At 37.7% G+C, this 13,688-nt stretch overlaps 1 protein-coding gene across 4 annotated transcripts in view; it reads left to right on the plus strand.

The window, feature by feature from the left end:
- Positions 1-13,688, plus strand: part of GALNT1 (polypeptide N-acetylgalactosaminyltransferase 1) — a 101,461-nt gene that overhangs the window by 61,852 nt on the left and 25,921 nt on the right. For 3 of the 4 annotated variants that reach the window (XM_072327736.1, XM_072327734.1, XM_072327735.1), the window contains exon 4: positions 2,967-3,141. In XM_072327736.1, coding sequence (XP_072183837.1) covers positions 2,967-3,141 — 175 coding nt within the window. Of the gene's footprint in view, positions 1-2,966; positions 3,142-9,165; positions 9,225-13,688 lie in introns of those variants that run through there. The other variant, XM_072327737.1, reaches the window with a different exon arrangement.

Consider the following 13,688-nt stretch of genomic DNA (forward strand, 5'->3'; position numbering starts at 1 on the left):
GAGTGCTGGAACAGGCTGCCCAGAGAGGTTGTGGATGCTCCATCCCTGGAGGTATTCAAGGCCCTGGGCAGCCTGGTCTAGTACCAGGTCAGCTTTCTAATACAGAAAATGGAAGGACATGATTATCCTGAATGGGAGTTAAAGACATACTCTATGTTGCCTTGGAGGAAGAATCTTCCCCCTTGGTATTGATGGCATAAGACTCTAACATCTTAAAAGCTTCACCTGCTGTGTCTAATATTGGATGGTATTTGTACCACTGTTATATTTTGCAAACTGCACTAAATATGAAACAGTAAATGAAGGTGAATATTTTCTTCATTAACTGCAGTTCTTGGTGGCCAGAAGAACAGCTGAATTGAGGCTTATTAGTGAGAAGGCCTTGCCTGCTTTGCTTTTCATAGAATCATAGAATCACAAGGTTGGAAAGGACCTACAAGATCATTTAGTCCAACCATCCTCCCATATCTAAACCATATCTCATAGTTCCTCATCCAGACACCTCTTGAACACTGCTGGGGATGGCGACTCTACCACCTTCCTGGGCAGGCCATTCCAGTGCCTGAACACTTGAGTAGCCTTTTCAGTCTGCCGAAGTCAGAGGGCAGTTGAGAATGTGATTGTAGAGCTCTTGGTTAGTCTTGGGCTCCGTGATGATCACTGGCAAGCCTGGGTAAGGGCAGAGGAGATGGCTATCAGGAACTATAAGATGGGTGTGATAGCAGGTTTCCTGTTTGATAGTGTGGAAGACTACTAACTGAAATGGTGCCTGAGTGGGGATGAGCGGGGAAAAAAAGGGTGAAGTGTGATGCCAGGCCATAAAGGGACTAGATGGAGGTGCTGGTGGAAAGGGGATCTGGAATGGTCTTTGGGGCATACAGATCTTGGGAACAAAAGTGAGGAAGAGAGTTGGGAACCATGGAGGGGATTACACGAATTAGTGATGTAGTCATAGGTTTAAGCTTTTACTCATCCTGTCCACTGTGGCTGAAACTTGTTGGTATAACCAAACAGCCAATTCATTATGTCATCACTACGTGTCAACATTCCTTCGAATGAAAGATTTACTTCTCCATAGCTGGTGCACAAATGAGAGCTGCAGTTGGGCTTTCTGTTTAACAATAAGTGTATTAGTCACTGTGCAAGAATGTTTTTTGTTTGTATTTATGAGAACTGTGTTCGTTTGTGAGAAAACAGGTGACTATAAATGCAGAAGCCTGAGAGCCAGTGGCTAAAGCTTGGAAAGTTATCTCCATGCTTGTACACCAGCTTGTCCTGTCTTTGTATTTACTATGCTCTGTAAAATGCCTGTGGGTTTGTTTAGTGGCTGCTGGTTTTTTCTACAGGAGATAGGAGAGAATACCTCATTTAGGTAAAGCTTGAAATCCAGTATTATGTATTCGCTAATGAAACCTAAGCGCTGTTCTAATGAATCCGTGGGATTTGTATGCCTAGATTCAGGTCATAGATGTGTTAAACTAGCATCTCAAGTTTTAGTTAATCTACCTGTTCAGGTGGGCTGGTTTAGCCAAATTATGAGAAGAGTGGATGTGTAAATAAAGCAGAATTTATTATTCTAAATCAGAAATACACTGGGATAAGGAAATAACTTTTCGGTATGTTGAAAAACTCAGTTAATACTCTAAAACATTGTTATGTAAGAATTTTCTAATCGATTCTGAGTCTGTTAAACAGTCATATATTCACCTGAACAAGAAATAACTGAGTGTTGTAATAAAAATAAAAAGTCAGTGATGATAACGTAACTTGCATTGTTTTTATTGAGCCTAAATAATTGCCTAATTTTATGCTATTATTTTATCTTAATTACCATCTAAGAATGCACAAGTTCTAGTTCAAGAGTTTACACAATCGCAAATCAGCAGGTTTAAATGCTTTTGTTCCAATGAAGTTCAGGCTGTAATTTCTGAAGTATGGAGGCAGAACAGCTGACTTGATTTAGAGCATGGTTAAAGCATGTGCCTAAATCCAGCCTGCTTAGGATATACTTCAACATACTGATTCTTCAGTTTTCAGAGTACACTTGGTTAGCTGGCAGCTTCTAGTATTATATAGCTCAGCTTACAGTCATAAGGAATGTGGCATAAAGAAAACACTGTTGAGGTTAGAGAATTTTCTCTTCTAAAAGCTACTGCTTTAGTGCAGTTGCTTCAGATACTGAAAAAAGAAATTACCTCATATGGAACATATTATGGCTGTAACTGCTTAATGCTAAATGCAAACCAGCAACTCGTTTCACTTATTGGTGCATGTGTGTGCATATATACGTATATGTATGTATGTATTTTAAGCATTAGCGTGTTTATATGTTATATCTTCAGTGTTTCAACAAGGATGGAAGACTTGGACATTTTACTTCTTTTATTTTTAAGGGTGATTTAATTATGAAAATATTTCCTGCACTTCTCTTTAGGACTTAAATTAGTTTGTTTTTGTTAAAGTTTGTAGTGAACTTGTAGGAATATATCCCAAATTCAGTATTTTATTAACAGTTCAGGATAAAAGTGAATCAATACTTGCAAAGAACTTTCAACAAATAGCTTTATTAAATGGTTTTATTTAAAAGAAAGTAAAATTAAAAAAAAGTCAGAAATTCCTTTTGTTAATCCTTTTCCTCCCTGATCAGTTTGGTCAGATCGAAATTCAGTCTTCTTTGCTTTAAACCATAGTTTCTGTTAAGATTGAATACTCGGTTGCATAAATGTCTGTTGTTCCCATGCACGGTGACGGGTAGATACATAACTGTTCTTTTTCAAATGAATCCTAATTCTGAGAGCAGCGTTTAACTACTTCCATTAAACTTCCAGCTATAAAGATTTGTTTTCATTACAAAACTTGGTGTTTTTAGAACTCCTTTTTAAAGCAAGAACAGCCTAATGTGTAAAATGAAATATAAATAAACAAACATAGAAGTAGTTGCTAACCTTTTTTCTTGTTGCTTTTAGTTCCAGAACCCATACAAAAACCACATGAAGGACCTGGAGAAATGGGGAAGCCTGTGGTCATTCCAAAAGAGGAGCAAGAAAAAATGAAAGAAATGTTTAAAATAAACCAGTTTAACTTAATGGCAAGTGAGATGATTGCACTCAACAGATCTTTACCCGATGTCCGGTTAGAAGGGTAAGTAATATGTGTTGTATTAAAAAATATATGTAAATAGAGAATGAGGTTTTCTCTACGTGTAATACTTAGGTGAAATAAGCTTTAAGAGCAAAGGCTAGTTTCCTTCAATGCTATTTAACAGTGAATCTGATTATGAGTATTAATGCTGTTCAGGAAATCAAAATTAATCTGGCTGAGTGAAAACAAAGTTCACTTAAGAACTGGTGTTTCAAGAAGAAATATCTTCTTCACGAACTTCATGCTTTACTTTTAATGAGGCAGACTAAAGTTCTATATTGTATGAAATAGAGAAGATATAATGATGGGAAATAAATACTTTAAACATCTCTTGCCTAATGAAATGTTCAAAGCCTCATTTGGCTTGCATTATAATGTTTGCTAATATCCATCTAGTTTATTTTTGATCTCACCTCTGAAATATTGATTCTTTCAAAGCTATTTGAGTCATAATGAAAAAGGAAATCATAGCCTTTTAAATAAAACTAAGCTTACTTTACTCTCTTAGGGCTGATCTGGACAGGTAGCTGATGGCTTCCCCACCTCGAGCCCTTTTTATTTAGGAAAGGGACTCTCAAGTGAAACAGACCTTGTGAAATAAGATTTTGCCCATCAATTATCTGCATTCTTCTTCAAGAATTATGTGCTATGGGAAATCTATTTCTTTTGAAGGTCAGCTATTTCTTCTGTATACACAAGGCTTAGATGCTGGGTTAATTTGTTTTTCATTTCCTACCTTTCAGGATGATATTAGGATTGAGATGAATCTCTGACCACTTTTCATTTTTAATGGATGATAAATAGCCTCTTTATATGTAACTTTGCCTGGAGCGGTGATTCGAGTGCTTCTGTGTAGTGTTCAAGTTCCATTGTGTGCTGGTGTTTGTACTAATTGAGCATGGTTTCTTAAAGAAAAGGTCTCCTGAGTTAGCGGCAGTGCAACTTTCTGTTGATCTTTAGTTATAATGTAAGTCAAAATTATTGGTCATTATGTGCCTGTTTCTTGGTATAGCAAAAGAATGTAAAGCATAAACTTGTAGGGTTTCCTTTTGAAACTGCTGGGAGATCTGTGTTGTTTTTTTTGTTTTTGTTGTTTTGTTTTTTTTTTGTTTGGTTGGGTTTTTTTGTATTTTTTTTGTGTGTTTTTTCTTGTTTCACATTATAGCTCTGATCATAGTTAGAATTTGGCAGTGGATCTCTTGGTGTTGGTGCAGTTTTGTATGTGGCATATGCCCCTTGTATGACACCTGCTATATGATAAGAAATTCTCTTTATAAAATGGTGACTTACAGGGGGTGAGAACTTCTCGTTAACATTCTAATCTTGTTTTAGCAGCAACGAATATCATCAATTCCTTTGGAGACTTTTGTCACAGCTGGAATGCTAATTTGGGATGATTTCAGGATGGTTTAGTGTTGGTTTTTGTTTTGTTTTGTTTTTTGGAAGAAGTGAATGGAATGAATTATCAGAACTTTGGGGAAATGATAGTTACAGCAGTTGGTTAATTTGGAAGGTAAACACGGGTAATCGTTCATGATTATCTTGGAAATAAGGAGGAAATTAAATAACATCTGTTTATCAGCATTCGTATTGGAAAACGTGCTTGTATGGGTTCTGCTATTTCTGTAGTGTATGTACAAAATTAAAGAAACAAATTCCTTACATATGGATCTAAAACATTGACTTGATTGTAATCTATAAAATCTAGACCCTGAATTAACCAAAAATGGAAGGAGAAATTGTCATAGATGATTATTTTATTAGCTAAGCATCGTTCAACATTTTGCAGGGAAGTCAACTTACGATCTTAAAATTAGGTTCGGCTCTAATCACTTTCCTTGTATGCATGGTCATGTGCTGTAGTTACTTTGTTGTGCACTAAGATGTGAGTTATGAATTTACTTGCATTACACTTGATTGCCTCTTACATTTGGATGGACAAAAAATGTATTACAATACTTTCTGTATGAGAATGAAATCTAAGTGTAAAATCACAAGCAAGATCTCAGGGAAGAGCTCTATTTTCTGTTGTTATAAATAGCTAATATCCACTCCATGCGCTTATTTTTAGTAGATTTTGACAGAGAAATGGTCCCATTATGTATTCTCTAAGGTCACACAAGTTAAGAAGTTGGGGATTGTTAAAGTACCTTGTGCAAATCTGAGAACGTTGTGTTTACAATGCATCTTAATTTGTATGAGTGGGTTAATATGACTTTTCCAGAACTCTAGCTGTTTTCAGAATTGCAAAAGCTATAAGTATGCCCAATGTGATGTGTATGTCTTACAGAAGGATTTATCTGGTCTCGTGGTTGGCGACCCTGCACATAGCAGGGGGTTGAAACCAGATGATCTTTGAGGTCCTTTTCAACCCAGGCTATTCTGTGATTCTGTCAAACAGAGAGTAGCTACCAAGGGAGCCTGTTATCGCTCACACTAATTTGTAGCCCAGCCAGAATCCACTTCTCAGTCCCCTCCAGCCATAAGGAACCTCCTACCTGTACAGATTCTGTATTCTGTCTTGTGCTTCTGCATATGGGTGTTCATTGTTTCATCTCAGTGCATAACCCACATAGGGAAGCATGTTTTGGTCAATACATTCTGTTTCTTAATGAAAAAAGAATATGTGGTCTGTCTTAGCTTCTGGGTTCTAGGCCTGCTCAGTGGAACTCCTCTGCATCAGATGTCTGCATAAATTCAAATGTGAGTTCAGCTGAGCTGTGCCCTAGTCTTATTTACATGCTGATATTCATTTTTATTACTTGTCACCAAATTACTGAGGCAAATAGATGCCTTTAAAATCACTGAGATACAACTCAATTGGTAGCCTTTTGGGTCCGTGAGAGTAAATATTCTACTTATGCTTCTGGTGGGTTCATTGAAAAACAATGACAAAAACAAAATAATCAACAAAAAAGTAATAATATTTTTAAACTTGGATGTTTCCATGAATCTACATTGGAGCATGTTACTTTAATTGATACAACTGCCGGGGCCACAACCTCTGGAAGGATGTTGATATAGGGGAGCAAGCAGCTAGGGACAGCAGACTGGTTTTAAGTTGTTAATAGATTATTTCTTGTAAGCGTGACTTATTCTGATCTGTGAATCAGTCATCAAAGTGGGGTTTGATTCACACTTGCCAGGAAAGTGTGCAGCTGTAGGTTTGACGTGACAGCAAAGAGTAAAATGCTGGATGAAGAGGAGCAGCAGAGTCTTGCCTTGATTTTGCTGAAGATGAGAAGGCAATGACTGAAATAGTTGACATTGACTAAAACATGCTTTCAGCTGTGCCTGTCTATTTTAGTTCAATGTTCAGGCTGGAAAGTGGTGGTTAAATTCATGAACTTTGTGTGGCGTTACATGACTTATGTTTGATCTCAGCTCTATTTGAGGTGATTTTGCAACTGCTTTGGAAACCAAAGAATGAGTACTGTGTACAAAGGTGGAGGTTTTCAGGCCTGTAGTCTCACAAATCTTAAAGATCTGTGGAACATAACAGAATATTTGAGGAGTCATTTGGGTCCCAGGTAAGAGATTTTTATCCTAGTTCTGACCTCTGTACTCTGGAAAGGAGTGTGCAAAACTCCCTACTTTTCCAGGCACAGATGATCAAGGCTGGAAGCAATGGAGGCATAGCTGGGCAACACAGCGTTGTGCAGTGTTAAGCGCTGGTCGCCACTGGAGCTTCCACTGGGATGTTGTATTGCGCAGGCTGAGATCTCTTGGAAAGATGATGGACTTCCCCTAGCAGCAAAGAGGGATATGGAGAGCTTTGGGTAGCTTTGTGCCCTCTCATCAAGGCTGCAGCTTCTGTACAATTTGGCATAAAATACCTTCCTTTTCATTTATTCCAGATTTGGTAAAACATAACCAGAATCAAGTGTATGGGACACCGTTCTATACCTCTGTTAAGTTCTGCATATTACCTGTCCTTTTCTCAAGCTATCTGTACTGTGCTGTGTGGTGCAGATAGTGTGTAATCAGTTTTTAGCCAGTGGACCTATTTATTTGTGTGAACTTGATTCATGCAAACTTTGGCTTCAACAACTTAGGAAAATTAAGAAGCAGATATCCCCATAACATTCAACTAATAACGTTCTTTAATGTGGCTGGTTTAAGTTATTGAAGGCTTTTTTTGCTTCGTTCTTTGCTTCTGTTCAGTTCCTACTCAGAAGCTTTATTTTACAATCTGGATCAAGTTGACTTTCCTCCTTCTCTCTCCCGTGATTAAAAACAGTTCCAAGTCTTACTTGTATGAATGTTGTGGAGCTTATGGTTGGCTCATGATGCTTGGCTTATTTCTGAGCAAGTCATTTGTACAGCTAATTCTCATCTTTCATCTCTCGGCTTAGAAAGAACTGTATACAGTTCTTACAGATCCAGGTTTGTGGATGCATCAGGTATGCTTAATTATATGATGCAATATAGTGCTTTCAGTTCTGAGACTGCAACTTAAGTCTCACACGTAAATACTGAAATATTTGAGTGAGAGCAACCAGGGTTCTTGTTTGGAGAAATTAAGAACCTGACTGCAGGGGTTGGCCTCTATGCTTCTTTGTTACTGCAGCTGAATCGATAAGATGATGCAGATTCCTAGAATTTACACAACTGTTGTGTGAGAAAAGAATTTATTTGTACCTATGAAAGGTAAAACCAGTAAAGGCAAACACGCAAACAGTAAGCTGTTGGAACTCAAATATATTCAGTTTTATAGTTTGTTTTTTAATGGTAATGCTTGAAGTCTTGACTGTTATGAGCCTTGTGAAGAAGTGCTCTAATGATTTTAATTCAGCAGAAGAACCAAGGGAGTAGCTTCACGTTGTATATCATCGGGTGTAAATTGTGTATTGTATATAATTGGGTGCAGCCAAGTCTTGGCACTGTTGAGTCTCCACTGGCTGAGTGGAGGTTTACATTCCCCAGGGCTGGGGGTGTGCATTTCATTGGTCAGCAAATGGAAGCAACCATGGCACCCAGCAGCTGCGTGATTGCCTGATCTGCTGCAATGAGGGGGATGAGCTAGAACTGTGTTGTTGAAAGGGGAGATTATTGCTTAGGGTGCAGTTGTGGCCTGCAGGTATTTGGGTGGAATATAGGGAGAAGAAGGTTTGCAAGGGGACGTGTGTGCAGAAATCCCCATAAAATCACGGGGATTTAAATAGGTTCATAAATTGTGACAGTCTTCGTGAAGTTTGGTACTCATTTAGCTTGGGTCATGGTGATAGAAAAGGGTAATCAAAAAGAGCTAAGTTGTCAGGGTGTTGGTGGAAGACTTCAGAAGTTTGTTCAACATTATGTTCATGTTACAAGCTAGAAATCCAGGCTATTAATTAGTCTGCTATCTGCAAAGGAGATCTGCTGATCCATTGAAAAGCAGTGTAAATTTCAGCAGTGTCACATTGTGAGCCTGAAAGCTTGTGAGGCACTGAAGATTTAACAGTTGTCTTTCAAAGCAGATACATTTCTTTGTGTTTTTCATCTGGCTTTTGTTTTCATTAGGTTGTTTCTGGCCTGGTACAGAATCAGCAGTTTGAAATGTTCATGTTGGAAGAAATCAGCTATAAATCTTTTTTCTTTGAGAAGCTTAAGAAAGTTTTTATAAGTTGTCTCTTCAAAAATGAGCATGCTTCTTGCAAATTGCTGTCTTTGTCTATAGGCATATACACACATGCAATTAGGCAGGCATGTGTACACATACACAAAGATTTGACCATCTCATTCTAGTTACGAGCTGTCCATTTTTGGATGAGCAGCCATGTCACGAACATTATTCTAATTGATGGGTTGAATATGAAAAATAATATGGCTAGAGAACTTAGTTTAATTTCAGTCTTTGAGGGCAGAACTCTTCTTCTTCCCCTTACTTCAAAAAGTACTTTCCTGTGGTCGCCCTGATTAGAACAACACTCAATTGTAGGTAATAACTTTTGTGAACTTCTGCTTGAATTCTGAAAGCACAGTAGTTTTAAGGACCGTTTTGGATTTTGTTTCCAGGATCTAAAGAAGAGTTCTGCTTGAATCATGAGATAATACGGCCTTTCTTATATACAAAACTTTGAAAGCAGAAGAAAGGATGGCAGGTAAATTACACAATGCTATTGAAAGCAAGGCACTTAAGCAGGCTGGATGGAAGTAATAAGAATTACCGGCATTCAGGTCATCAGTTTAGACAGATTAATTGGGGTTGTGATATGTATTATAGAAGTGAAGTCCTCTTTTTAAAACAAATTGTTCTGATCTGATTGGAAGAAGCAGCTTTCTTCTGTTGTGTGGGGTTTTGTTGCAAACTTACATGCAGCACTTTCACTTTATGCAGCCACAAGTTAAAACTGTGGTTGTATGCAGCGTCCGTACGCTAAAAAGAGCTGTGGCTTATTCTGTTGGTCAGCAGTTCCATCTTTCTCATAAATACTGCTTTTTTAACCCTTTTCACAGTGTTGTTTCCTGTTAACATTAGCTATGTCCATCTTAGTTGTCTTTAGTTGCAATGGGTTATACTAAAAATTTCCGTTGGAAGCATATTCACTAATGCTCTTCTTTGTGATGAGGTTGTAAGGCTGCTGATGTCCAGGGAAGACTAAGTCACTGTTGACCAGAAAAGCATCACTTGATCGAGAGGCTAAGGAAGCTGAGGCTAAGGAAGTCTGGGAAAGAGGAGACCGAGGGGAGACCTTATCGCCCTCTTCCAGTACCTGAAAGGTTCTTACAGCGAGAGTGGGGCAGGTCTCTTCTCACTAGTGACAAGTGACAGGACAAGGGGAAATGGCCTCAAGTTGCGCCAGGGCAAGTTCAGGTTGGATATTAGGAAGAACTTCTTTACAGAAAGGGTGGTTAGGTACTGGAATGGGCTCCCCAGGGAGGTGGTTGAATCGCCATCCCTGAATGTGTTTAAGAGCCATTTGGATGTGGTACTCAGGGATATGATTTAGTGGAGGGTTTTTAGAGTTAGGGTACTGGTTAGGCTGCGGTTGGACTTGTTGATCTTCAAGGTCTTTTCCAACCTGAGTAATTCTATGATTCTATGATTTGAATGCTGGTGGTTGTTGATGCAGTGTTTTGGCATCTTCTGCTACCTTTGCTCGCAGGGTTGTTATTCTCTGCCAGAAATGTGTGAGTATCAGCAGCTTCAGGGTGACTCAGTCTTATTTCCAGCATGTTTTCACCTGTGATTAAAAGAGGGAGTAGTGTTTGCATTGGGCAGGGCAGTGCCCCAGCTTTGTTGCCTTAACTTGTTGCAAACTATAACTTCAGGCCAATGGGCATGTAAATAACTGAGGGCTGATAGATTCATAGCACTGCAGCAGAATGGGGCAGTTATTAATTAAAGCCTGAGGTTTTATGACAGGAATTTCTATTTTCTTCTCTATTGATCTAGAGCATTAACGTTAGTATTCTCAATGGAAATTGAGTTTATTTTCAAGCCTTCAGGTACTTATGCATACTTCCCAGAGTACATTTTAATACTAAAGATTATACTTTTTATACTGTACCGCTAATATTAAACAGTTTTATTCTAGGCATTGTGTTAAACAGTGTTTCCTCAAAACGTCAGCTCTAATGATATTTTCCTTTCTCATATTTAAATTCTGAGATACAGCTTTTATTTTTAATCATTGTTGGTACTGTGCAAGATACAAGCTTGGACTCCATTTGGAAGATGACTAAATACATTTCCCTTCACTCCCCTCTGTTGTTCCTTTCAAATATGCATCAGTCTTGCATTTGCATACTGCTCATATGAGATGTGGTCTGAGCTCTAGTGTGATTTTCCATCTGAGCTGTGAAGTGCACAGCAGATACTTGCACTTGCATTCCATCTCTGTTCTTCATTGATATGCTTTCTCTTGGGTGTGCTGGGTTTGGAAAACAAGGGTTGCCCCATTGTTTCAACTGACTGTGGCTTTGGTACTGCTTGAGTCTGCTGAATTTTTGTCCTCATAGTCTCTTTCTGCATAGACACCATGGTAATATATAACTGATTTCCTACAAGATCTCATCAAGATCTCTACAAGACATTTGCAGATTTTTGTGACAGTAGTTCTTCAGCTTATGAAATACACTGATAGATCTTATTTGTTTCATATAAAATCCCATTTTATTACATAACTTCCAAAAGAGATTTAGTATGATTTCAAAGGTTGTGCAAATGGATTGCTTCTAATATTGTAAATATGACTATAAAGATACAACAGTAACAGCACTCATATTGAGTTGTAAGGATAATTTCTCAAAATTATGTTCTATGAATTCAGCGCTATAGTATTGATAAAATGCCAAATATTATCATGGGTTGGTTGCAGTGTTGCATTTCTAAGATAATATCTAAGTTTCTCTGAAAATCTCAACAGTAAGTTGAAAGGGGTGACGTTAGGACAATGAAAGGTAGGCCTTGTTGGTCTTGGGCACTAAGAAGAGCAGGATGGTTATCAGAAGAATTTCACTTCTGAGGAATTCAAATGAAGGATTGTTTAAGATCCTCTAGTAGATTACTTCTGTTTCAGCAGTGGTTAAGTATGTTTCTCTCATTCCTTCACTAGCATAAGAGATAAGAGTTCCAGTTCTGCTAGTTGTAAATTAGAGTTGAGAGTAAATGGTTGTGGTGATGTAGGTAATGCTAAATGAATGTGCTCATGCTAGTTCTTAGCATCTTGAAGGCCTAGGCATTGCTAATACTCAAAAGGTATAGAAAAGAATTAACTGTAAGCTGGAATAACTGTCTGGAATCTTATTGCTGGTGGCACCAAGTACTTTGGTACCAGCTTTGGCAGACCTGGTAACAATGAGGTGCTCATCTGCAATCATGAATAACGTCATGAATGCTGTTTAGATGCCTTGGGAAACTTGCATTTCATAAGATCTTGAAGTGCTTGGGATGATCCATTTTACATTGACTTGAAGATTAAATTATGTTGTTCATTTTTTTTGTTATTTTTCTTTTTAAAATCTTTTATTCCACGTTTTGAGTTAAGATTTGGGTTTTTTGTTGTTGTTGTTGTTTTTGTTGGCTGGGTGAATTAAATATCAGCATACTGTAGATTTTTGTGTATCAGACATTTATATAGATTAAAAATTTAAAAAGACCACCTTCCAAAACTTTGTGTGGTTACTTGTTTTAACAGAAATGTCCTTTGTGTTGGCTGTCATTTTTTAACCAACCACTAAAAGGCTTCAACTGTAGTCTTAGGATATGCAACTTCTCAAAGTATTTCAGTGATGGTTTTTTCTTGACCAGTTTTCTTGTCAGATGGAATGGGAATTTTCATGTTCTGATTAGTAGGAGTTGGAAGTTCTTTCCTTGCATGTTTATGGTTAAAGAGCGTTTAAAATCTGAGATTTAATGACTAAAGTATGGCGATTCTGTTCAAATAATACTTGACTTTTTGAGGTTTTGTTTTTGGTTTTTTTTTTTATTCAGTTTATTCAGAAGTTTTCAGATGCGTTCAGGTTGTTCAGGTTCTTCTTAAGTGGCTATACACAATACGCTAAACAATATCTTCTTTTATTTGCACCTCCCTGTCTGAAACGTACAGAGCTTCTATGTATGGTTCAATTACCACCTTCATAAAAAAAGGGTGATAGTAGAGAAGAAAAACATAAATGATAATTGCTTCTGACCTTCCACTTCAGACACTTCTGTAATGAGTTTAAAATTTTGAAATTAGGCTGCAGGGCTGATAATTAGTTTCATTTTTGCTGTTGTTGCTTGTTAGCAATGTTATCCACAGATATGCTGTGATCTGTCATCCTTCTTTTGCTTTTAGTATGTTAGACATAAATGTGGGTGGTGAGAGAAGGATTTGGACCCAGTGCGCTTCCCTCCTGTGCTCTTGAGGATATGCAGGCCTAGGAGTTATCCACTGGCAGAGGTCAGGCCTGAGTCTTACCTGTTAACTGTCCTGTGGCTCTTTTGTAAAAACATATCTCAAAATGTTTTACACAATGCTTGTAAACTTCATCTTTTTTCCCTCAAATCTGATTTTGTTGGGACATGAAAGATCTTGGAAAATCCATTAGGAAACGAGATCTATCCACTTTCATTTCCTCGTTACCTGAGAGCAACAAGTGAAGCATTAGGAAGGAATACACCCTTAATGAGGCTGAAGTTGGTGATTCCAGTTCTGAAAAGTAGATTTGATATGGAATAAAGAAAATCTTCACTGTTTTTGTTCATTGGAAAGCGTATGTCAACACACGTAGATTAAGCAGGCTTTTTTCTTGATTGTACTGAAATAGTCTGTCCTATTCTTTTTCTGTACATTCAGTAATAAGTCACTGCTTGCATTTAAAATATGTAGTATTTCTGGGGAGTTTCCACAATCTAAATAATATATGGAGTTGCATTAGCCAAGAATTTGCCTGATGCATGCTGTAGATTAAGGAAAGGATGATGCATTTCAGGTGAAGTAGATATTCTCCGCTGCTGTTTGGAGTCTTCATTAAATTACTGGAGATGGTATGCCTTCCTGATATTATGCACTCAATTTTAAAACTATTTGAGGCATGATCCAACTAAAGGAACATAATATATTAGTAGTGAATTGAAA

Source organism: Excalfactoria chinensis, chromosome 2, assembly GCF_039878825.1.
Source record: "Excalfactoria chinensis isolate bCotChi1 chromosome 2, bCotChi1.hap2, whole genome shotgun sequence".
NCBI lineage: Eukaryota > Metazoa > Chordata > Aves > Galliformes > Phasianidae > Excalfactoria > Excalfactoria chinensis.